This window comes from Otolemur garnettii, unplaced genomic scaffold, assembly GCF_000181295.1.
Source record: "Otolemur garnettii isolate 467f Iridium unplaced genomic scaffold, OtoGar3 scaffold00001, whole genome shotgun sequence".
Lineage (NCBI taxonomy): Eukaryota > Metazoa > Chordata > Mammalia > Primates > Galagidae > Otolemur > Otolemur garnettii.
Genome location: NW_003852396.1, coordinates 41,039,460 through 41,063,169, shown reverse-complemented (window position 1 = coordinate 41,063,169; position 23,710 = coordinate 41,039,460). Strand labels below are relative to the sequence as shown.

At 33.3% G+C, this 23,710-nt stretch overlaps 1 protein-coding gene across 4 annotated transcripts in view; it reads right to left on the bottom strand.

Moving 5' to 3' along the window:
• The window catches only part of USP47 (ubiquitin specific peptidase 47), a 115,940-nt gene that overhangs the window by 17,254 nt on the left and 74,976 nt on the right, over positions 1-23,710 (bottom strand). For 3 of the 4 annotated variants that reach the window (XM_012803579.2, XM_023515959.1, XM_023515985.1), the window contains 8 exons: positions 13,531-13,662; positions 13,003-13,079; positions 12,381-12,436; positions 9,201-9,313; positions 8,381-8,485; positions 6,223-6,430; positions 4,011-4,126; positions 1,333-1,452 (listed from right to left, as the gene is read on the bottom strand). In XM_012803579.2, coding sequence (XP_012659033.1) covers positions 1,333-1,452; positions 4,011-4,126; positions 6,223-6,430; positions 8,381-8,485; positions 9,201-9,313; positions 12,381-12,436; positions 13,003-13,079; positions 13,531-13,662 — 927 coding nt within the window. The remainder of the gene's footprint in view (positions 1-1,332; positions 1,453-4,010; positions 4,127-6,222; positions 6,431-8,380; positions 8,486-9,200; positions 9,314-12,380; positions 12,437-13,002; positions 13,080-13,530; positions 13,663-23,710) is intronic. The other variant, XM_023515936.1, reaches the window with a different exon arrangement.

Here is a 23,710-nt window from a genome sequence, read left to right as displayed (position 1 = left end):
TTATTTATTTTTTAATTAATTTTTCTTACTTATACGTGTATATTAGGTTTCCACTTTTGCCTTTACAGAATTAAAAAGGCTAAATTTAATGACAATAACAATATTTAACATAAGGACTGAGAACAAAAACCTCATGAAGGACGAATGAAGATAAATACATTCAGAAATCAGACGATTGCTGCAACAAAATATTAAGTAATAATAATAGTAATAATGTGAAGAAAGTAACATTCACATTGTCAGACAGAAGTATGTCTATTATAGAATACTTTGATCAGTTAACTACTTCTTCTTCTTTTGTTTTTTCCAAAGACTCAAAAAAAATAGACAACTGATATTTATAAATGAAAGTAACAGATAATTTCAAAAAAACAGATCATGCCAAATCTTATACATAATAGAATACTTCAAAATCATTCTACTTAATCTGGATAAGTAGAAAAATAAGAAAGAAATTAGTGACTAATTCTTATATAAATTGTATTTAATTTGGACCAAAGTACATTACTTAAACGTTACTTTTTAATTCAACATGTTAATATGTTGTTTATCATACTGCATCCTCATTTATAAGTGAAATATGTTTGTAATTTCCCCCTTATAATAATATATTTTCTCCAATTTTAATATCAGGTGTATCTGGATGAGATTTTAATGTTTTACACACTCAACTCCACACAGAAAAGTCTTAGAAAAAAAAAGGTGAATAATTGTACATTAGGATCAATAAAACAATACTAAATAGGGTTAAATGACATAAAACACTAGACTATCCTAAGAAAAATAAGACTGGAAAAAAGTGATAAATAAAAGATGGCAAACAAGGAAAACTCTGGATACAACTTATCTAGCATGAAGCAACACATTAGGAAGAAACACGTACGAGAAATAATAAATGATGGAACACAAAATGGTATCAAGAGATACAACAAGCGAATCGACATGAATTTTCTTCTTTCTAACAGAGACAAGTGAGTAGGCAAAGGCAAGTGCAATTACCTCTAGACTGAGCATGCTTCTGACACACTATCAAGTACTGCTTTCAGGGAGAAGTTTAAGAATGAACAAAATTCAGAGGACATAATCACTGTGGGCAGAAATAGTCATGAAGGCTTTCACCAGAGAGGAAGGACTACACTGGAGCTTGAGAATAAAAATGTAGGGAGAGGAGTAAGAACACTCCAAGTGGAGCTGTCATGAACAAAGGCAAGAGGAGAGGAACCAGCAACCACGAAGGAAGGTAAACACTTTGGGGATGTAAGAATTTAAGCTCCAGGCAGATGGTGTTACCAACCAGCATAGAAAATAGTAATGAAAAAATAAAAGACATACCTTATTACTTCTAAAAAATCCTTCGGCTTTTAGGGTTTTAGTGGGCACACTGAGAAGACGCAAATCATTATAGCAGCGTTCCAGCACTATTCTCATTGTTTCAGCAGGTAAATGGATAGCCTATAATAAAAGCAATTTAATAAACAGTATTCTTTTAAAAATAATTCTTCATGACTTAGAAATAAAGCAAAACAGGAAGGGGAGGAGACAAAGGGGTTGGTGTGCTCTTATCTAATAGTTACAACCTACAACAGGGAACTTACCTAACAAAAGCAAATACTGTAACCTAATGATTTGTACTCCATATTAATCTGAAATACAAAACAAGAAATAAAGTTCTCCTTTCCAAAAAAAAGCATTAAAAAAAAAGAAATACAGGCTTGGCGCCTATGGCTCAAGTGGCTAAGGCACCAGCCACATACACCTAAGGTGGTGGGTTCGAATCCAGCCCGGGCTCGCCAAACAATAATGACAGCTGCAACCAAAAAAATAGCCGGGCGTTGTGGCAGGCGCCTGTGGTCCCAGCTACTTGGGACGCTGAGGCAGGAGACTTGCTTGAGCCCAGGAGTTGGAGGCTGCTGTGAGCTGTGATGCCGTAGCACCCTACCCAGGGTGACAGCTTAAGGCTCTGTCTCAAAAAAAAAAAAAAAAAAGAAAAGAAAAGAAAAGAAAGAAAGAAAGAAATAGAATAAAACAAGATATTGATGAATTCTTTTTAAAAGTACCAGGGCAAAAAATAATTTTAGTTGAAGTTTTAAAATTTTTGAAAAGCTAAGGGAAAAACTATTAGTTATGTGCATTAATTATGCTACAAATCAGGAGAAAAAGTACCACTTATTAATATATCCTCTGAAACCATTTTAAAGTTCAAGATTTTTCGCTAGAAATTCTGTTCCTCTCAAACTTGCCAAGTAAATGAGATGATTCGATTTTAGAGAAATTAAATAACTAGAGTGCTGACCTCCAACTGACATCTATTTAATTTCCTGGGTTTTGCTAGGCTCTTTTGTATACTATGAACAGTTGTTAATAGTTTTACTAAATCCATTTTCCTTTGTATAAAATGAGAAGATTCATAGGTAAAATTTATTCTGAAATTCTACACTCTGAACTTTTGAAGTCATTTTATGAATTTCACATGAATGGAGCAGATAAAATAATTTACATTTGAAAAAACAATTTGTTTTCAATACTGACTAATGGTTTCAGTTCTGAGTACCTAATTGGTAGGCAGTCTAGTTATGCTGTAAAACATTGTATTTGTTGACACAATGTTTTAGGATTGTGTTTATTCTCTATGGATATATTTTTCCCCAAGACCATTAGCTTTTCCAGGGAAGGGGCTGTTGCATCTTTCCTTTATGTTATATATTATATTTCCTCAGTGTTCACACTCTAAATTGAATTTTTTTTACGTTGGCATTTATATTTTTTTAATGTAATACAGAGCAAATTACACTAATATAATATATATTTATGAGCAATTTAATCATAAAATGTGACTTCACAAAATGATTTGTTCCCTAGCAATTATTACTTTGGCAAAGCATTAGGACTCATTATTCCTTCTTTTAAATAAATAACTACCAATTCTTATATAATACTTCACCACTTTTTTACAGAGCATTTTAAGATTAACATCCTATAACCCTATCAGGCAGGTATTAAAAACCCCAGATAAAAGGATAAGAAACAAGTATAAGATGAATGACTGAAAACTGAACTTGATTTCTTGATGTGCAATTATTGAATAATTTCCATTACACCAGGGATCTTAACCTGGGGTTCAGGAACCCTACAAAATGTTGCCTGTTTTGTGTGTTCAAGATTTGCTAAATCAACGATCATCTGTATAAAGTGGACTAGTCCTTTTGCCCAAGGAAATCTAAATGTTTTCATCATTACATTTTTCCAGCTCAAGAACTCAGAATGAGCCTATATTCTTTATCACTCCCTCACGCAACGGCACCGGTATTTAATTCATCACCTTCCCCGTCAAGTCTGCTGCTCCACTTTCCTCCTCTATTTCTGTGAACATGCCGAACATGCCACAACCTTCCTGGTTACCCAGGTTTGAAGCCTGTCTGGTTATCTGTGCTTCTGCCTTACCCCGACATTTACCATTACAGCTCCTGCAGATTCTATTCATGTAATCACTCTCAAAATCTACGCCTTCTCCATTCCCAATCACGCATCTTCACCCGAGTTATTTTAACAGTCCCCTCATGTCGATTCCTGACTCACCCTCAGTCTATCAGGAACACTAGTCCAGTGTCACCAAGTCACCATTCTACAGCACAGCTCTAATCATTCTACTGCTGTACTTAAATAGAAAACAAACAAAATCTACTTCCTATTGCATTCACCAAAGAGAACCTCAATTTTTGTACTTACTGTGTAAATCTCTTAATAATTTGTACTTATATTTCTAGGCCTATATTTTATAATGATCCAGCCAAAACATACAAGTCATTGCTACATGCATTTGCCTCAACTTCCTTAAGTCAATACTTTGTTCAACTCTTTCTTCTATTTGAAGTGTCTCTTCCTAAATAGAGTTGTCTCCTAACTACATGTATTAGCTCCTTGAAGTAGAGTTTATATCTTACTCAATACCACACAGTGCCTTGGACACAGCAGGCACTTAAAAATATTCACTGACTAATTTTAAAACTTACCTTTGCAATCAGTTGCTTGAACTCTGTAACTGTCTGATTTAAGTAAGCACGAACAGTTATAGGAGCAGCTACAGACTCTGCCTTTAGATCAACAACATGAACTTTCACCATCACTTCTGTCACATTGGAAGACACAAAAACATAATTGGAAGTTATCATTTTAATGTATGTTACATGAGTGATGCATGCTTAATGTGTTTCTAAAGATAGTATTTTCCAATTACCAAGATAGCAGATGTATGTTATACGTGTGTAAAACACAGTTAAGAATATCTCTTTCATAATTTATCACAATATAAGCAAACAGATATAAAGAAATGGAAATGAGGCTACTATAAAATTCTCCTAGCTCTCTTTATAAAAATGTTAAATAGTAGTCTTCATTAGGAAGCATTATTTTTTATTTATATACCTACAAAAGTAAAAATGTGATTTTTAAAAAAACATGCTTTCCTTGTAAAATATGACAATACTGTTAAATTTATCAAACACATTAAGAATACAAATCCAAAGTTCCAAATACAGACCAAAACCACAACACTAAATAATTATTTAAAAAAACTATCGTGCAGGGCAGCGCCTGTGGTTCAGAGGAGTAGGGCAATGGCCCCACATACCAGAGGTACGGGTTCAAACCCAGCCCTGGCCAAAAACTCAAGAGAAAAAAAAAAAAACTAGGCTGCAAACCAAACAACAAAGAGGCATGACACCCCGACTTGCTTCTGAACAACCTTGATTAAACTATTCAAAATCTTGTCATAATCAAAGACTTCCTCTCCTCAAAATAACATTCTTTATTGGAATAGGGAAAATTCTGCACAAAAACTATTCTGGCTTATGTGTTTGCTTTTTTCACTTAAATCCTTCACATTACAATTAATCTCATCTTCTCTTCTCTTTTAAAGAGGTCATGTTTATAACTAAATTTTGGTCTCTTAATAATAAATGATGTTCAAACACCACATTTACAGATATTCTTCACTTCTTTTAACCTCTTCCATGTATTATATGTCAATCCTCAGTTTTCTCTATGTTGTTACTCTAAATTTGACAAAATACTCTGCGAAAGGTTTGACTATTAATGAACAAAGGAAATTACTTTGTGTTTTATAACCTACACTCACATTTAGAGTTCTAAATCAAAAAAGTGGTATTACTGCTGACACATCTTACACTGTGATCATTCCATCTTTTTTCTATGTAATTCAAAAATAACCTGCAAGTTCCAAGTGACTCCACAGAGAGGGCAGAGTCTGATTAAAGTGGGCATCACCAGTTTTCAGAAATGAAATTTACCTGCTTAGGAGAAAGCTTTTTGAAAGAATACTACGCCTGACCTACTTTGGACAGAGAGGCCTTCATAAAAACAAGTAGATAAATACAGGACCCACAGAGGAACAGAATTTGAAAGGGTAGAAGAAGGTTTTGTAAGTTTACCTTTTATGAAAAAAACCACAGAAAACATAAGTCTGAATTCTGATTAACCATTGATACAAGGGAGTTACGGTCACAACACAATGTAAAAATTTTGTACAATTATTTAAACGTTTTGATTTTCTCCCATTTGTTAAAACTCAAACATGAGAAAGACAACATAACTGTCTTTAGAGACTACTTTGGGAAAACTGGAGATATGGTAATTTGCTTTTCAATGCAGTCCTGAACAAAGGAAAAAACCCACTATAGTGAATGAATGTGACAGATTTAATAAAGAAAGGGAAAGCTGAAGTCTCTGGCACCTTTTCAAAAGTAGAAAAGATGAAAACAAATTTTAAATATTGATACTGGTTGCATTATGAATCCATTCCCCAAAGATATTCAGAAAAACAGACTCTACTTCTAAGACTTTATGGGAATACACCTTTTGGACCAAGGACTTCTCTATAAAGAAAGATAGATCATAAGAGATGAACTGATAACTTTAGGGATTTACAGCATACAGAATGATTATTGGAGAAGAAACATCCCACTGAAGATCATAAGCTAGAAGTTTTGTCATTTTTTGTTAGTGTTTCTTTTATAAATTCTGCGTATAACTCTTTGCAAGTAATCTAGAACTTAATTCCAAGCTTGTTACTACTTCCTAGCCTGTCAAAATTATTCTACATTTTAAGACCATATAATTTTTAAAATTATATTCATTTCTATAAAAATATTTTTCTCATGAAAATTTTAAGTCCAATACAACTCAAAGTAGTGTAAAACTGCATACCTCCAGGTTTATAAGACTGGAAAACCTGATCAGGCTTTCTTGTCTCCAACAGCAGATCAAACATGTATGTTGACTTGACTCCACCTAGTAGAAGGCCCATTGGTGTCTCTTCTTCTCCTTCATATGATTGTTCCAGATAATCATGAAACTCATCATATTTAACAAGGCGACAACAATCCAGGGGTATTATCTCTTCTAAATCCATCATCTAAAAGAAAACAATCACCCAGAAAGAAGAAAAAATACATATATAGCATTTTAGTCTGGTGTGTAAATAACATTACCAATAGGTCCTAACAAGTAGAACCTACAAACTTGTAATTTGCATCAAAAACAGCAAAGTTTGTAGGCAAAACTTAAATGTTATTTTTAAATAATCATGTTTTATTATGCCTTAAACTATACAAATTATGCATTAATTTAAAGCAATTTTTAATTTTTATTTTTTTGCAGTTTTTGGTCAGGGCTGGGTTTGAACCTGCCACCTCCGGTATAGGAGGCCAGCGCCCTACTCCTTTGAGTCACAGGCGCTACCCTATTTTTATTTTTTTTAAAAGTTAACATCCTAAACTTTAGATGTAGAACTGATAGCAATGTATTATAATCTATTGCTCTGTAATTACTAAACTGGAAACATGAGGGAAACCAATTCAACAACCAACCAGACATGCATCTTTTGTTCTCATAATACAATTTGGAAAAAAATTGATAATTCATGTGTCTATTAATAGTTTTCCTAGGTATAAGAGGACAGCAAATGTCTTAAAGCCACTGCAGCCTCTATGTCTCCCAAGTGGCACCCCATTCCTCTCTGGACATCCCTTTGGAATAACTACAGTTCATGACATAGAAGTTCTACCATAAAATTTCCCTCTAGCTCATGTCACTAGGAGGTGACATACCCGGGGTTCAATAACTCCTGAATAGGAAATAAGCCTCTTAAACAAACCTAGTAGGACTGCCTGGAAGTCTTCAATGCTCATTAATGTTTGCAATTATTTTTTAAGAAGATTTATAAACCTTCATATGTTCCCACTGATCTTTACTAATCAAAAATAAATCTCTTTTTGGTACATAAGGTTGACTTATTTCTGTCCTGAGATACTTGTTTAAAATGCATATTTCCCAGGCTCCAACACAGAAATTCTGACTAATTTGCAGGAATTAGCATTTTCAATAAGACTGTGACTCTGGTGCAGGTTGTGCTGGATCACACTTTGAGAAAAAATGTCAAGTATCCTCTCTGCTATTTTGTTTTTCCTCTGCTATTTTTAGTTCCTCATTATTTCTCTATAATTATACATGAAATGATACAGTATACAATTTTTTCTATAGGTAAGAATGGTTTTATTTCAGTCAAATTCTGTTAATGCTCATATGGAAAGGAGAAAAATTTAATCTGTCAAGTATCACAAATGACATTTTAGAATAAGTTGATAAAACGTGCCTCCCTTTCTATTTGTCTTTCAAACCTCACTAATAACTTCCATTAGTCTTAGAACAAAATGTAGACTTCCACCATTCCTACGAAGCCTCTAATTACATTTCATACAACTCTATGCTCATTCAAGACAATCTAACCACACTACTCCTTCTTTAAGCTTTGCACTTCCTCCCTTCAGAGTTTTTGTACAAGCTGCTCACTCTACTTAGAATATCATTCCCCAACTTTCTGCATAGCTGTCTCCTTCTTAAGGTGAAGGCCTCAGAATAAATTAATCTCAATATGCTACTGATTTACTTGATAGCATTCAGATAATAAAACAATCGCAGATTATAACATTTAAATATTTGTTTGTGTTTTCCAATAGACTACAAACTCCATGAGGACAATGACCATGGTGTTCTAACTCTTCATATTGTCTTGTTCACTCTCATATCTCTAATTCCTCATACAGCAGACACTCAATAAATACCTGCTAAATGACTGGAAGGAACAAATAAACATTTTGTTTCTAATTCTAATTCTGGGGAAAATCAACTGAGTATGTTCCAAAGAAGAGGTATAAATAATACCCTGCAAGAGAAATATAAGTTAATAAGTTATCAAAGTTACTATAGGTGCTTGTATTACAACTATAATAAAAACTTGGGAAATAATATTCATGTGTTATATCAGGTATCAATAAGTATATGCCAACAATGCAATTTAACATACCTTATAAGCCATTTCTACTGCTTCCTTCAATGTTTTATCCTTATGAACCTCCAATTTATTTTCCATCATTACTTGTTTCACAGGATGCAAACAGAATAATTTTATCTAGAAAATATAAAATATCATCATTAATTCCGCAAGGCAAGAATCAAAGCCTAATTCTTTTGTAGACAGCATTTTTTTTCTGTCAAAACCTGTTTTTTTAAAGAACATAATTGAGATCATTCTTTCTTGTGTCTGTTTTTCTCATGTACTAATTGATAGTGACATGATGTCTCACAACATAAAAAACTCAAAAACATTAATTTTAACAACTGTATGTTTTTATAAGCACATATCATAATTCGTATAATCATTTCCCTACTGATACACATTCAGGTTGCTTCCAATATTTCCATAGTTTAGAAAATATTGTGATGAACATCCTGTAGTCAAGATTTTTATAGTGTCTGTGATTATTTCACTAAGTAATATTTACATAAGAGAAATTATATAAGAATATAAATTCGCTTGAGGTTCTTGATAAACACTACTCTCTCAATTTTTATCTAGACAGGTTTTACTGATTTATTCTTCTATGGTAGACTGTGAGAACGCCTACCTCATTGAAGCCTCATAGCACTCAACATTATCACTATGTATACGTTACTGAGTTTTTATGCATCAAAACAAACCAAACTTTACCTTTCTAGTATAGTTGGTAATACTGGTATGGCAGCATAACTGTCTAAAGAGTCAACTCAATGAGTTGGTTATGAGAATTAGAGCTAAACAAACTTAAATAGCACTATCAATTAAAAATAAAATTCTGGAATACAACCTTGCACGTATTGCGCTCAATTTCTCGTTGCCTCTTTTCTTGTTCTTCCAATTCTCTCTCTTTCTGTACCAAATTTTTAATATGTTCTGGGTATTCATCCACTTCTAGAAATTCTATTAATAATAAAAACAGAGAAAGATCATGTCACTGAAATTGAGCTCCCTTTATTCCTTCTGTTCTACTATGCTCCGATAGTTTCTATTTCTACTATAACCCTCGTGGAAATATATCTCAACTATATTCTTTTCTCAACTTGGAAGATGAGCTTCTTCCAGACAAAGGTGAAGAGGCAGTGATAATGACACATGGTTAGGTCTCATATTTTCAAAAGGCATGCATTTATCCAAAATGACTCTTGCCTCCAGTATAACTCCAGAATGTAGATTAAGATTTTAGAATGAAAAAGCCCCCTGAACCTTGGAAATAATTTCTGATTTCAAACTGTGCCATCACCATCAAACTGTATGACTGTGGCCACATTTACTCTCAAGCACTAGGTCTCCAGAGCTGACTGATAGTGCCCACAGCATAAAGTTATTGTCTGGGACATAATAAAATTCAATAAATGCAGTTGCTGCTACTATTACTACAAATGCTATTTATTATAATTCTCTAATAATATCTTTCTTTTATTCTCAAAGCAATGTTTTATAGCTGCCTTCTAATCAAAGAAGGTGGATTCACAAAATCAACAACCTTATCTGTTATATTTCTTCTTCTTCTATATATAGTCAAGATTAATTTGAATAAAGAAAAAGTGTTGATTATTCCTAAGGTTACTTTCAAAACAACTACTTAAATGTTCCCAACAAATTATTTTTACAAAAGTTTTTAACAATGATTAATATCATACGTGATTCAAAGTATTAAAAGTGACAATATAGGGCTGGGCATGGGTGGCTCTTGCCTGTAATCCTAGTGCTCTGGGAGGCCAAGGCAGGTGGATTGTTTGAGTTCACAAGTTCAAAACCAGTATGAGCAAGAGTGAGACCCCATCTCTAGTAAAAATGAGAAACAGAGGCAAGAGGGTCTCTTGAGCCCAAGAATTTGAGGTTACTGTAAGCTATGATGCCATGGCACTCTACCAAGGTGACAAAGTGAGACTCTGTCTCAAAAAAAAAAAAAAAAAAAAATTGACAATATGAGATTATGACACCATTTAAAAAAGCAAATTATTAAGTTGGGAGAATTACTGAAATGAGAATAATTTATATCAAAAACACCATGCTTCTGTATAAGGTAATAAGCCACTGTTTTTAGGAATGAGCTCTAATGTTAAAAATATGCTGTATCGTCTGGGCACCTGTAGCTCAGGGGGTAGGGCACCAGCTACATACACTGAGGCTGGTGGGTTCAAACCCGGTCCAGGCCTGCTAAACAACAATGACAACTGCAACAAAAAAATAGCCGGGCATTGTGGCAGGCACCTGTAGTCCCAGCTACTTGGGAGGCTGCTGAGGTAAGAGAATCACTTAAGCCCAAGAGTTTGAGGTTGCTGTGAGTTGTGACACCAGGGCACTCTACCAAGGGCAACATAGTGAGACTCTGTCTCAAAAAAAAAAAAAAAAAAGAAAGAAAGAAATGTATATATTCTGTATATATTAGACAGCGCCCTCTGGTGCTTCCGCATAAAACTAGAGTTGGGAAGGCTGAGCTATTGAACATTATAATGGAAGAAAAGTTTCACATGAGACAGAGGAATTACTATCCTGACTCTGTCTCCAGATAGCTATGACCTGGGATAAGTTACTCTTCGGGATAGAATTTATGATACAGTAAAAAGGATTATTTCTCCTCTTAAATCTCTATTCTGAAATGACTAATTATGATTTTCATGGTAAATTTCTGAACAACTACTATAGGACTGATCCTGGAATATTCCTTTGGTGAAAAGATGAATAAGTCCTAACCCTTGTACCAAGTGAATGCACAATCTAATGAAGAGTCACAAAATTATGCATGTAAACATTATAATGCTCAAAACAGGTTTACTAATAGCGTGGTATTGTTTCATTTCTGAATAAGGGAAATATGCTGAAATCAAAGACAGTGATTTATTGTAAAAGAATACGAGCAAATATATCGTCTGTATATGTATCCACATGTATACACACAGAAACCCCCTATTTAGAATACTGCCTCAGAGAATCACAGTAAAAAGAAAATAAGAACTCCAATTTTTTAAAGCAATAATTACAAAAAAGAGAGACAAACAAATTTTTATATATAAGATTATTTCTGAGATTCTTAGTAAAACTGAAACATATAAAGGATATATACCAGATTCATAAAGCTTTAATTAAATAACCATATATTTTTAATTCTAGTTCCCAAAAATGTTTCTAAAGCATTAAACTAGAAATTTAGGTCATCTAGGGTCTCCAATCAATGTGTTTAGATACTAAAATAAACAAAAAACTTGAGACTGAAAAAAAGCAATAATAGTTAAAATTGAGTTTTTAACCATATACCAGATATGACACTAAATGCTTAAGTTGTTATGTCAGTAAAATTTTTATAACCCTATAAAATACTATTATTCCCACTTTATAGGTATGGAAAGAATGGCTTAGGGAAGTTAAATAATTTGCTCTAGGACAGTGGTTCTCAACCTCCCTAATGACACGACCCTTTAATACAGTTCCTCATGTTGTGGTAACCCTCAACCATAAAATTATTTTTGCTACTTCATAACTGTAATTTTGCTACTGTTATGAATCATAATGTAAATATCTGATATGCAGGTATTTAGGTGTCCCCTGTGAAAGGGTTGTTCGACCCCCAATAGGGTTATGACCTGCAGGTTGAGAACTGCGCTGCTCTAGGACATGCAGCTGGTATATTATGATAAGCCTAGGTTTATCATCACTGCAGCAAACTGCATGTGATATAATCTTACTACAGATAAATACGTGTGTATGCTAACACATAAACATCCAATATAGCTCATGAAGAGTAAGTTTTATTTGTTTCTCAGTGTATTAAAAAATAATTCAATGAGTTTTTTTTCAAGTGTTTTTCCCACCTGATATTATTTCATAATATTCTTTATAATTAAAATTCTTCCAGGCAAGTTAATTGTCCCATCATTTAAAAGTGCTTATCTAGGTTTGCAAAGCTTACAAAAGAAATCAAGTTTATAAAACAGAAAAAAAATAAAGTCACTGTAGGTTAACATACTTGCATTTCTTGCTGGATCCTTCAGTCTATATATCAGCATATATGCATTTGTGGAGCTGGTAGAAATATAAAAAAGATTAATAGTGACAGAAAGTAGGTTGTAAAGATTCCATTTCCTAGCATCAAGTATTTATTTTGTGATTTTTTCCCCCTTTCAAACAATTAGAAATTCATGCCACTGCTCACACATTCAAATTTAAAACATGTTAGAGAAAAAGAAAATGTAATTTGTTTCTAATGACATATTTATGAGAAGATTCCCTACCTTTCCTTGGTAACACTGTAAAGTCTACAGCAAAGCTGTGTACTGAAATGACTGTAACAGTTAAGTTAGGAGTCAACCAATTTTTTTAGCACAGGGACTTGATAGTAAAAATCTTTGACTTAGCAAGCCATATGGCCTGTGGTGTTGTTACAATGCAAAGGTATCAACACACAATATGTAAACAAGAGACTATGTTAGTATTTAATAAAACTTTACTTCCAAAATTTGGAGGCAGGCTGGGTTTGGCTTATGGGTTGTAGTTTGCTGACCCCTGTGTTAAATCTCAGATGACAAAACACACGGAGAAGCTATAATTAATTCTAATTTATGAACACTAAAAGTTAGGAAGTTTCTTACCTTGCAAAAGCACTGGAATAATAACCTCTGCTTCCTGAAGATCCACCATGTGTTTTCTTAATGTCCTCTTGTGTTATCTGAAAGGTTATTGTGTTTTCTTTTTTTTTTTTTTTTTTTGGTAAAAATCACTAACACTATTATAACCAAATCTTTTAACTTCAGAGTCAAATGCTACATAAGACCTTCAGAATAGCCCATATAGATTCAACTGACAAAATATCACCACAATCAGTGGCTGCCCACCAGCCAGTCAGTTCTAGCACTCCTAAACACACATGAAGCACAAGGAGCACGTACGTATAAAGGCATAGGGCAAGGCGAAAACTGGCAGTCCATTTCTGCAGACATTCAGCAAGCCCCAAATAAAACAAATCCAAACAAAGAAATAAAAACAATAAACAAAATCAGGAAATTTACTAAAAGCAAAGATGAAAGACTAATTTAATATGGGTCTTTAGATGCAATATTAGACAGATTCTCTCATTTCCACTTCTGATGTATAAAATAATCTTAAAAGATACCTCTTACCCTGCTGACATGTTGATCATTGAAGCTGTACCACTGCTCGTCACTGAATGACTTTATGCATGCATAGTAATGACCACCAGCAGCACTCCCCGAATGAACCATAACAGAGAAGAGCTCATAAATCAAGGAATTCTAAGGGGAAAAAGTGAAAGTATCTCAGAGTAGAGGAAAAAGAGAACCCTTATTTGTATATTTCCTATTTTCTATTAGCACACAATGAACTAACATGGTATTAATAGTTGTCCTTTGTATTACAAGTCAACTTTCCATAACCTATGGAAGGATACATACTGGTAAATAAAAACTTAATTTATATAAAAATTAAATAATAGTCTGAAATTTTAAAGCAGTTGCTTCTACAAGGCTATTCTAATATGTATAGTCAAAATCAAAAAACTCCCAAATAACATTGTTTTTTATTCTAACAAAATTCAATTTCCTTTATAAAAAAGAGCTGTGCAATATAATTATTTGGAAAACCTACATATATATGTATATATATGCAATATCTGTGATATAATGATTTACTGATTTAATATCTTTTACTTAAGAATGAATCCTGAATTATATTATCTATAATAAATTAAAATCATGTTAATAGTTCCCTGTTCTGCAAATAATTCTTCACTGCTTGAAAATAAAGATTTTAAGAAAACTTCAAGAAATTTGTAGTAGAAAATAGAACTAAAATGGCAACTGATAAAAAGACACCAAATTGTCTTTGTACTTAGAACCATCTTTTTTTTAAAAAAAAAGCCCAGGCACTTCACAGCTCCTTAAACAGTTTAGGGTACTAAAGATCTTGGAGACTAGTGAGTCTATCTTAAGAATGGACAGGGAAGAAGATGGTGATAAAAGAAAAGGTAAAGACAGTAAAAAGGCAGTATGAAGTAAGATTCTGGTTGATAACAAGCTAGCTTTATTTCTTCACGAACTATGGTTTGTCTTCTTTATTCTTTGTTTTATAAGCATTTTAGCCTCTTGGAATTCTCAAGACATTTCAGTTTATCTTACTAAAAAAATAACTATAAAGCAACTATTATTACTTAGTGAAATTTCTAGAACAAATTCAGAAATGTCTCAAAACTTCTTTACATGCTTCAAATTTTATTCTTTTTTTTTTTTTTTTTGGAGACAGAGTCTTACTATCTCACCCTCGACATAGTAGAGTACCATGGCATCACAGCTCACAGCAACCTCAAACTCCTGGGCTTAAGTGATTCTCTTGCCTCAGCCTCCCAAGTAGCTAGGACTACAGGCGCCCGCCACAACACCCGGCTATTTTTTTGTTGCAGTTGTTATTGTTGTTTAGCAGGCCTGGGCCAGGTTCGAACCCACCAGCCTCGGTGTATGTGGCTGGTGCCCTACCCATTATGCTATGGGTGCTGACTCATTCAAATTTTATTCTTAAAACTAAAATTAATCACAGTCGTTATAGGGGGAAGGTTTCAGAATTAACTGCAATCCAAAATTTGTATTTAAAGTACTAACCAACTTATAAAATGTAGTTAAGTTCATACTATTGAAGGGTTTTGAGTATAGTAGGTAAATACAGTTTATCAATATTGGTTTTTCATGTCAAATCTTTAAAAACCTCTTTGTGAAAGTGTAAAGAATAATCAAACTATCCTTAAAAAGAACCTCCTCTCTACAAAGGAACAAAGATAAGAATTCTAGCACATTTTTTCATTATAAAACATACAAGCAAGAACAAACTGCAGTGAAATAATTAAAGTGTTTAAGGAAAAATTACTACCAACTTAGAATTCTATATTCAGTGAAATAATCCTTCAAAATTGAGGGAGAGAAACTAAGAATCAATAGTGAAATGAAAACTAGAAAATTCACAAATACGTGTAAATTTAACAACATATTCTGGAACAACTAATGGGTCAAAGAAGAAATCACAAAGGAAATTAGAAAATATCTTGAAACAAATGAAAATAAAAACACAACAGACACAAACTTAAACAATGCAGCAAAAGTAGTACTAAGAAAAAGGTTCATAGCTATAAAAGCCTACATTAAAAAAATAAAAACATTTCAAATCAGTAACATAACTTTACACCCAAACTAGAAAAAGGACAAATTAAACTCAAAGTTAGCAGAAGGAAGGAAAGAATGAAGGTCATAGCAGAAATAAATTAAATAGATAATAGGAAAAAAAATCAGCGAACTAAGAGCTGACTTTTTGAGAAGATCAACAAAATCAACAAACCCCTAGCTAGACTAAAAAAAAGACAAAAGATTCAATTAACAAAACTCAAAAATGAAAAAGGAGATACTAAGAATCATGAGAAACTACTATCAACAATTATATACCACCAAATTAGAAAACCTAGAAGAAATGGACAAATTTCTATAAATATACAGCTCACCAAGATTGACTGATGAAGAAGTAAAAATTCCAAACAAATCCTAAAACTAGTAAGAAGATTACTTCAGTAATCAAAATTTATCATGAAAGAAAAGCTCAGAGCCAGTTTTGCTGGAGAATTCTACTGAACATTCAAAGAAGAATTAATACCAATCCTTCTCAAACTCTTCTTAAACAGCGAAGAGGAAGAGAACACATCCAAACTCATCCCATTTCTTTAATACCCAAACCAAAGATAATATGTAGTGCAAGAAAACTACAGACCAATACCCTTGATGATTACTGAAGCAAAATCCTTCACAAAACACTAGCAAACCAAATTTACAACACATTAAATAAGCATATGGATTTATTCCTGGAATGCAAAATCAATCAGTGTAATATTCTACATTAACATGAAAGACAAAAAGCATACAATCATCTCAATTGATAAAAGCAGCAGCATATGACAAAATTCAACACTCCTCCCTTTAAGACAAAAACAGTAAACTAGGAGTAGAAAAATAGTACCTGAACATAATAAAAACCTCATATGAAAGACTACAGCTAACATACTAAATGGCAAAAAACTGAAAGTTTTCCCTCAAAAATCAGTAACAAAGCAAGGATACCCACTGCTACCACTTCTATTCCACATATTACTAGCCACAGCAATCAGGCAAAAAGAAGAAACTAGAACTATCCAAACAGGAAAGAAAGAAGTAAACTTATTTCTGTTCACAGATGACAATCTTATACATAGAAAACAGATTCCACACCCCAAAATGTCCTAATTAATAAGTAAATTCAGCAAAATTGTTGGGTACAATATCAACATGTAAAAATTTGTTACATTTTTAAACAATGAACAATCTGATAAAGAAAACTAAAAAAAGTCTAATTTCTCCGTACATCAAAGAGAATAAAATGCTTGGGAAAAAACGTAACCAAAAGATTCATACCCTGAAAACCACAAAACCACAAAACTGCAGAAAGAAAATTAAAGACAAACAAATGGCAAGGCACTGACATATTCTGATTGACATAAACATAGATATATGAACCAACAGAACAGAAACGAGAACTCAGAAATGAACCTTCATGTATGTGGTCAAGTGACCTTTGACAAAGGCTACACAATGGGTAAAAGGATAGTCTCTTTAATAAATGGTGCTGGAAGAAGTAGATATCCACAAGCAAAAGAATAAAGTTAGACCCTTACTTTATAATACATAAAAAAAATTAACTCAAAATGGGTTAAAACCTAAACATAAGACTGACACTATAAAACTCCTTGAGGAACACACAGAGCAATGCTTCCTGACACCGAATTTAGCAATGACCAAAACCACAGGCAACAAAACCAAAAAGAGAAAAATGACACTACATTAAACTTGAAAATTTCTGTGCATCAAGAGAATCAATCAGTAGAGTGAAAAAGCACCCTACAGAATAGGAGAAAATATTTGCAAGTTATGTATCTGATAAAGGGTTAACATCCAGAACATAAAAAGAACATCTATTAACTCAAGTCCAATTTAAAAATAGGTGAAAAACCTGAATAGATATTTCTCCCAAGAAGATACAAGTGGTCAAGAAGCATTTAAAAAGATGCCCATCACTAATAATCACTAGTTATTAGGGAAATGGGAAATGAAACTTAAAACCACATTGAGATATCTATTATCTTATATACTTTAGGATGGCCAATAACAAAAAAAAAAAAACAGCTAAGTGTTGAAAATGATGTGGAAAAATATGAACCCTTGTGTGTTGCTGGTGGGAATGTAAAATGGTATAACCACTATGGAGAAAAGTATGGTATTTCCTCAAAAGAATTAAAAGTAAAATTACCATAGTATCTAGCAATCCCACTTCTGGCTATATTCTTAAAAGAACAGAAAGCAGGATCTCAAAGAGACATTTGCACACCCATGCTCATGACAGTATTACTTACAATAGTCAAAAGGTGGAAGCAACCCAAGTGTCCACTGACCAATAAAAGGATATACAAAATGTGATATACACATACAATGGAATATTATTCAGCCTTAAAAAGAAGGGAGACTCTGACACATGCTACAACATGGATGAACTTTAAAAACATTATGCTAAGTTAAAAAAGCCAGTCATAAAACGACAAATACTATATGATTCAACTTACATGGGGTACCTAAAATAGTCAAAATGCTTGGAAAGTAGAATGATAGGCTCGGCGCCTGTGGCTCAAGTGGCTAAGGCGCCAGCCACACACACCTAAGGTGGCGGGTTCGAATCCCCAGCCCGGGCCCGCCAAACAACAATGATGGCTGCAACCAAAAACTGGCCAGGCGTTGTGGCAGACGCCTGTAGTCCCAGCTACTTGGGAGGCTGAGGCAGGAGACTCACTTGAGCCCAGGAGTTGGAGGTTGCTGTGAGCTGTGATGCCATGGCACTCTACCCAGGGGGATAGCTTGAGGCTCTGTCTCAAAAAAAAAAAAAAAAAAAAAAAAAAAAAAGAAAGAAAAAAAGTAGAATGATAGTCACCAGAAGCTGGGTAGAAAGAAAAAAAGGCAGTTGTTCAATGCATATAAAGTTTCAGTTTTGCAAGGTAAAAAAGTTCTAGAGATTTGTTACATAACAATGGACATATCATTATCACTACTGAACTAAACATAAAAAAATGAATAAGATAGAAAATACGTTTTTGACTAATAATTTAAAAACAAATAGTGAAGGAGAAATGAAGATTTTCTCAGACTTTCAACCAAAAACCAAAGGAACCGATCACCAGCTGCCTTGCCCTATAAGAAATGTTGAAAGAAGCTTTTTAGGCTGAAAGAAAATGACACACATCAGAAACTTGGATCTATATAAAAAAGGAAGAGCATGAGAGAAGGAATAAGTTAACGTAAAATGGAATATTTCATATTTTTTATTCTTAATTGACCTCAAAGATAACTATTTGTTTAAGGTAACAATAGTAACATCTATTGAGCAATTACAGACAATAAAATGAATAAAAGCACTGTCACAGGATGGAAAGAAGGCGATGGAAATAACCAGTGTTCCATGTACATACGCTGAACATAAAGCAATGCAGTTACTTTGAAGGTCAATTTAGATTACTTAAAAATGCGCACTGTAAACCCTAAAGCAACCACTAAAAAACCTTTTAAAATATAATTGAGATGCTATAAGAGGATATAAAACTGAATTATAATAAAACGCTCAATTCAGTGAAGGCAGAAAATGAAGAGAAAAAAGAAATCAAACAAATGTAATGAACAGAAGATAGTTACAATCATGGTAGACATTAATGAAACCATATCAATAATCACTCTAAATGTGAAGGGTCTAATACACCAATTAAACAACAAAACTTGTCAGAGTGAACTGAAAAAGCCAGGACACAACTATTTGTTGTAAGAAACCCAGTTTAAATAGAAAGACACATAGATTGAAAAATGAAGAGATGGAAAAAACACACTTTTTCATTTCAAAACAATGTTGTAGTAACTATATTAATTCCAAACAAAACACATTTCAAAAAGAGGAAAAATATCATGTAAAGTGGGGAGCTACACAGTAAATAAAGAGGGTCAGTTCTCCAAGAGAACATTAATAATCTCAAATGCGTATGCACTTAATAGAGTGGCAAAAATACGTAGCAAAAATGGACAGAGCTGAAAGTAGAAATATAAAGCCACTAATACAGTTGGAGACCTCAACACCCTCTGTCAGTTATTGATAGATCAAACAGGCAGCAAATCAGCAAAGACACACATGACCCGGACAGCATCATCAATCAACTAGATAAAACTGACACAGAGTACTCCATTCAACAACAACAGAATATAAATTCTTCCCAAGCTCACATGGAACATTCACCAAGATAAACTACATAAAACATACCTTACCAAATTTAAAAAGAATAGAAATAACACAAAGTATGTTCCAGGACCAAAATGTAATTTAACTAGAAATCAACAACAGAAAAGTAGCTAGAAAAATTGGAAATAGTTAGAAATTAAACAATATACTTCTAAATAACGCATGGGTCAAAGAAAAAATTTCAAGAGAACTTTAAAAACTTTTAAGTAAATGAAAATGAAACAAACTTTTCAAAATTTGTGAGATGCCATAAAAGCAGTGTTTAGAGGGAAATATCTAACATTAAATGGATATAGAAAAGAAGAAACCTCTAAAATTAATAAACCAAACTTTTATGCTAGGAGACCATAGAAAGAGCATTTTAAGTACAAAGCAAGCAGAACAAAAGACAAACTAAAGAATAGAGCAGAAATAAATGAAATTGAAAACAGGAAAACAACATAAAAAGTCAACAAAACCAAAAACTGATCCTCCTTTGAAAATAATTAATAAAATGGCAAATCTCTAATTAGACTAACCAAGAAGGAAAAAAAGAGACAGACAGATGGGCCAATATCAGAAATGAAAGAAGCTTCATCACTGAAAGGACAATTAAATGAACAATAAAGGAATACTTTGAACAACTCTCTGCCCATGGATCGGACAATTTGGAGAAAATGAACCAATTTCTTAAACATTACAAACTACTGGTGCTGGGAAAACTGGATAACTACATATAAAAGACTGAAAATGGACCCACACCTTTTACCACTTACAAAAATTGACTCAAGATGGATGAAAGATTTAAATCTAAGACAGCGGTTCTCAACCTGTGGGTCGCAACCCCTTTGGAGGTTGAACGACCCTTTCACAGGGGTTGCCTAAGACCATCTCGCATATCAGGTATTCATATTATGATTCATAACAGTAGCAAAATTACAGTTATGAAGTAGCAACAAAAATAATTTTATGGTTGGGGGTCACCACAACATGAGAAACTGTATTAAAGGGTCGTGGCACTAGGAAGGTTGAGAACCACTGATCTAAGACAAGAAACAATAAAAATCTTAGAAGAAAGTGTGGGAAAAACTCTTTTGATGATATAGAATTGGGGAAAGATTTTATGATAAAGACTTTAGATCTTATGATAAAAGACTTAAGTGACCTTTGCAACAACATCAAAAATTAACAAATGAGACTCAATTAAGCTGAAAAGCTTCTGCACAGCTAAGAACACAATAAGTGAAGCAAAAAGACAACCTTCAGAATGGGAAAAGATATTTGCAGGATATGAATCTGACAAAGGGTTGATAACTAGAATCTACAGAGAACTCAAATTAATCAACAAAAACAGAGCAAACAATTCCATCTACCGCTGGGCTAGAGATATGAATGGAACCTTCTCTGATGAAGAAGATGAGTGGCTAATAAATATTTGAAAAAATGCTCATCATCCCTGATGATCAGAGAAATGCAAATCAAAACCACCCTGATATTATCACCTAACCCCAGTGAGAATAGCCCACATCACAAAGTCTCAAAGCTGCAGATGCTGATGTGTGGATGTGGAGAGAAGGGAAAACTTTTACACTGCTGGTGGGACTGCAAACTAATATAACCATTTTGGAAGGAAGTAAGCAGAATCCTTAAAAATTCAAATTAGACCTCCCATTTGATCTTGCAATCCCATTACTAGGTATCTACCCAGAAGAACAAAAAATCATTTTATCATAAGGACATTTGCACTAGGCTGCTGCACCTCAATTTACAATTACCAAAATGTGGAAACAACCTGAATACCCACTGACCCAGGAATGGATTAACAAGCCATGGTATACGTAGAACATAGAGTACTATTCAGCCATTAAAAAAAGATGGAGACTTTACATCTTCTGTATTAACCTGGATAGAGTTGGAACACATTCTTCTTAGTAAAGTACCATAAGAATGGAGAAGCAAGAATCTAATGTACTCAATTCTAATACTATGCCAGTAGATGATCTAATACATACCCACATATAAGAAAAACTCAATTCAATTCAAGGTGGGGGGTGGGGGAACAAGGAAGTGGGGAGTGGAGAGGAGGCAGGAGGATGGGAGGGTTATGGTGTATGGCACACCTCTTGGGGGTGGGACACAATTATAAGAAGGATTTTACCTAAGAAATGCAATCAGTGTAACCTAATTCTTTGTACCCTCAATGAATCTGAAACAATAAAAAAATTACAAACTACTACATTATCAAAACCTACAAGGAAAAGATAATCTGAATATCCACTTATCTACTAAAAAATCAGAATCAACAATTAATAACTTTCTAAAAAAGATAGCATTAGGTCCAGATAATTTCACTAGTGAATGCTACTAAACATTTAAGAAAGAAATAATACTAATTCTCCACAATTTCTTCCAAAATTACAGAGAAAGGAAACAATCCCTAACTCATTCTATGAGCTGAGCATTACCAAAACCAAATAAAAACATTACAAAAAGGAAAACTGAAGACCAATGCTTCTCATGAACACAGATGCAAAAATCCTCTGCAAAATATTAGCAGATCAAATCCAATAATATATAAAGAGAATTATATACTCTGACAAAATAGAATTTAGTCTAAGTCTAAGTTAGTCTAAATTGAACATGAATTCAATTAGTTGAATTAGTTGAATTAGTCTAAATTCAACATCAGAAAATCTATGTAATTCAAGCTAAAAAAGAAAAATCATATATCAAAATGAAAAATCATAAGACACAGAAAAATCATCTTACAAAATCCAACACCTATTCATGATAAACAAAAAAACTCTCAATAAACTAGGAACCGAGGCAAACATCCTGAACTTGATAAAGAACATGCAAAAACCAAAACCAAAACCAAAACCAAAACCAAAACCAAACATACAGCAAATATCACACTTAAGGGTAAGAGACAGAAAGTTTCCCTCCAGGAGACTGGGAACGTGACAAAAATGTTCTCTCTCACTTCTATTCAACATTGTATTGGAAATCCTACCTAGTGCAGTAAGACAAAAAGAAAAAGGTATACATATAGAAAAGAAAGAAAGCTGTCTTTGTTCTCAGATGACATGATTGTTTACGTAAAAAAAAAAAAAAAAGGTCAGGGGCTGGATTCGACTCTCTTGAGCCATAGTTTGCCAATTCTTGCTAGAAAGTCATGTTTTCATACTAAGTTATAATGTATCCACTGCATAATTCATTACATAGCAATTCCTGCTCATCTGTCTGTCCTAAATAAGACATAATTTTAAAAGGTTAGGTGATGAGAAAAATGGCTTTGGTCTAAAAATATTTATGAAAGTGAACTCTATTCCTAAATTATTCTTTAAAAATCTCTGTATTTAATATGACTCTGCAAGACTTCACTAGTGATCAGTATTCACATTAGTGATTTATTATTCACACCATGCTCAAGATATTTTATTTGTAATTTTCCCCTCAATAAAGCAGAATATACGAATGTGAAATGATCTGATAAAACCTTCAAATCATTGACACAGAGACAAAATCATCTTATCCTAGAGTCTATCGAGTTGTACGGCTATTTCTTTTTTTTTTTTGAGATAGTCTTTTCAAATTATAATCCATGGAACTATATACCTTTTTTCAAATGCCTTAAGAACTATTACAGCAAGGGGAGGAAGATTGAGGACTGTGCCTCTCTCTTACCTCAAAAAGATAAAATCTATTAAGTTTCATAAAGTGTTCCACTGCATGTAATTTTAAAAACCAGTGAATCTAACCCAATGCTTTCATTTTTATAAACGAGGAAACTCAGATGAGATCTAAGATTTGGAGACCTGCTGCAACTTTAAGGGCAGAGGTGGTAGATGAGTTCCTGACTCCTAGACACCCTTTCTACAACACCAGACAGCTCGCTCACAGTTACAGTTCAGACCCAGAAATTAATGTTCCTACTTCCAAGCAGTTTTTACTGAAGTTTAATTATAATCA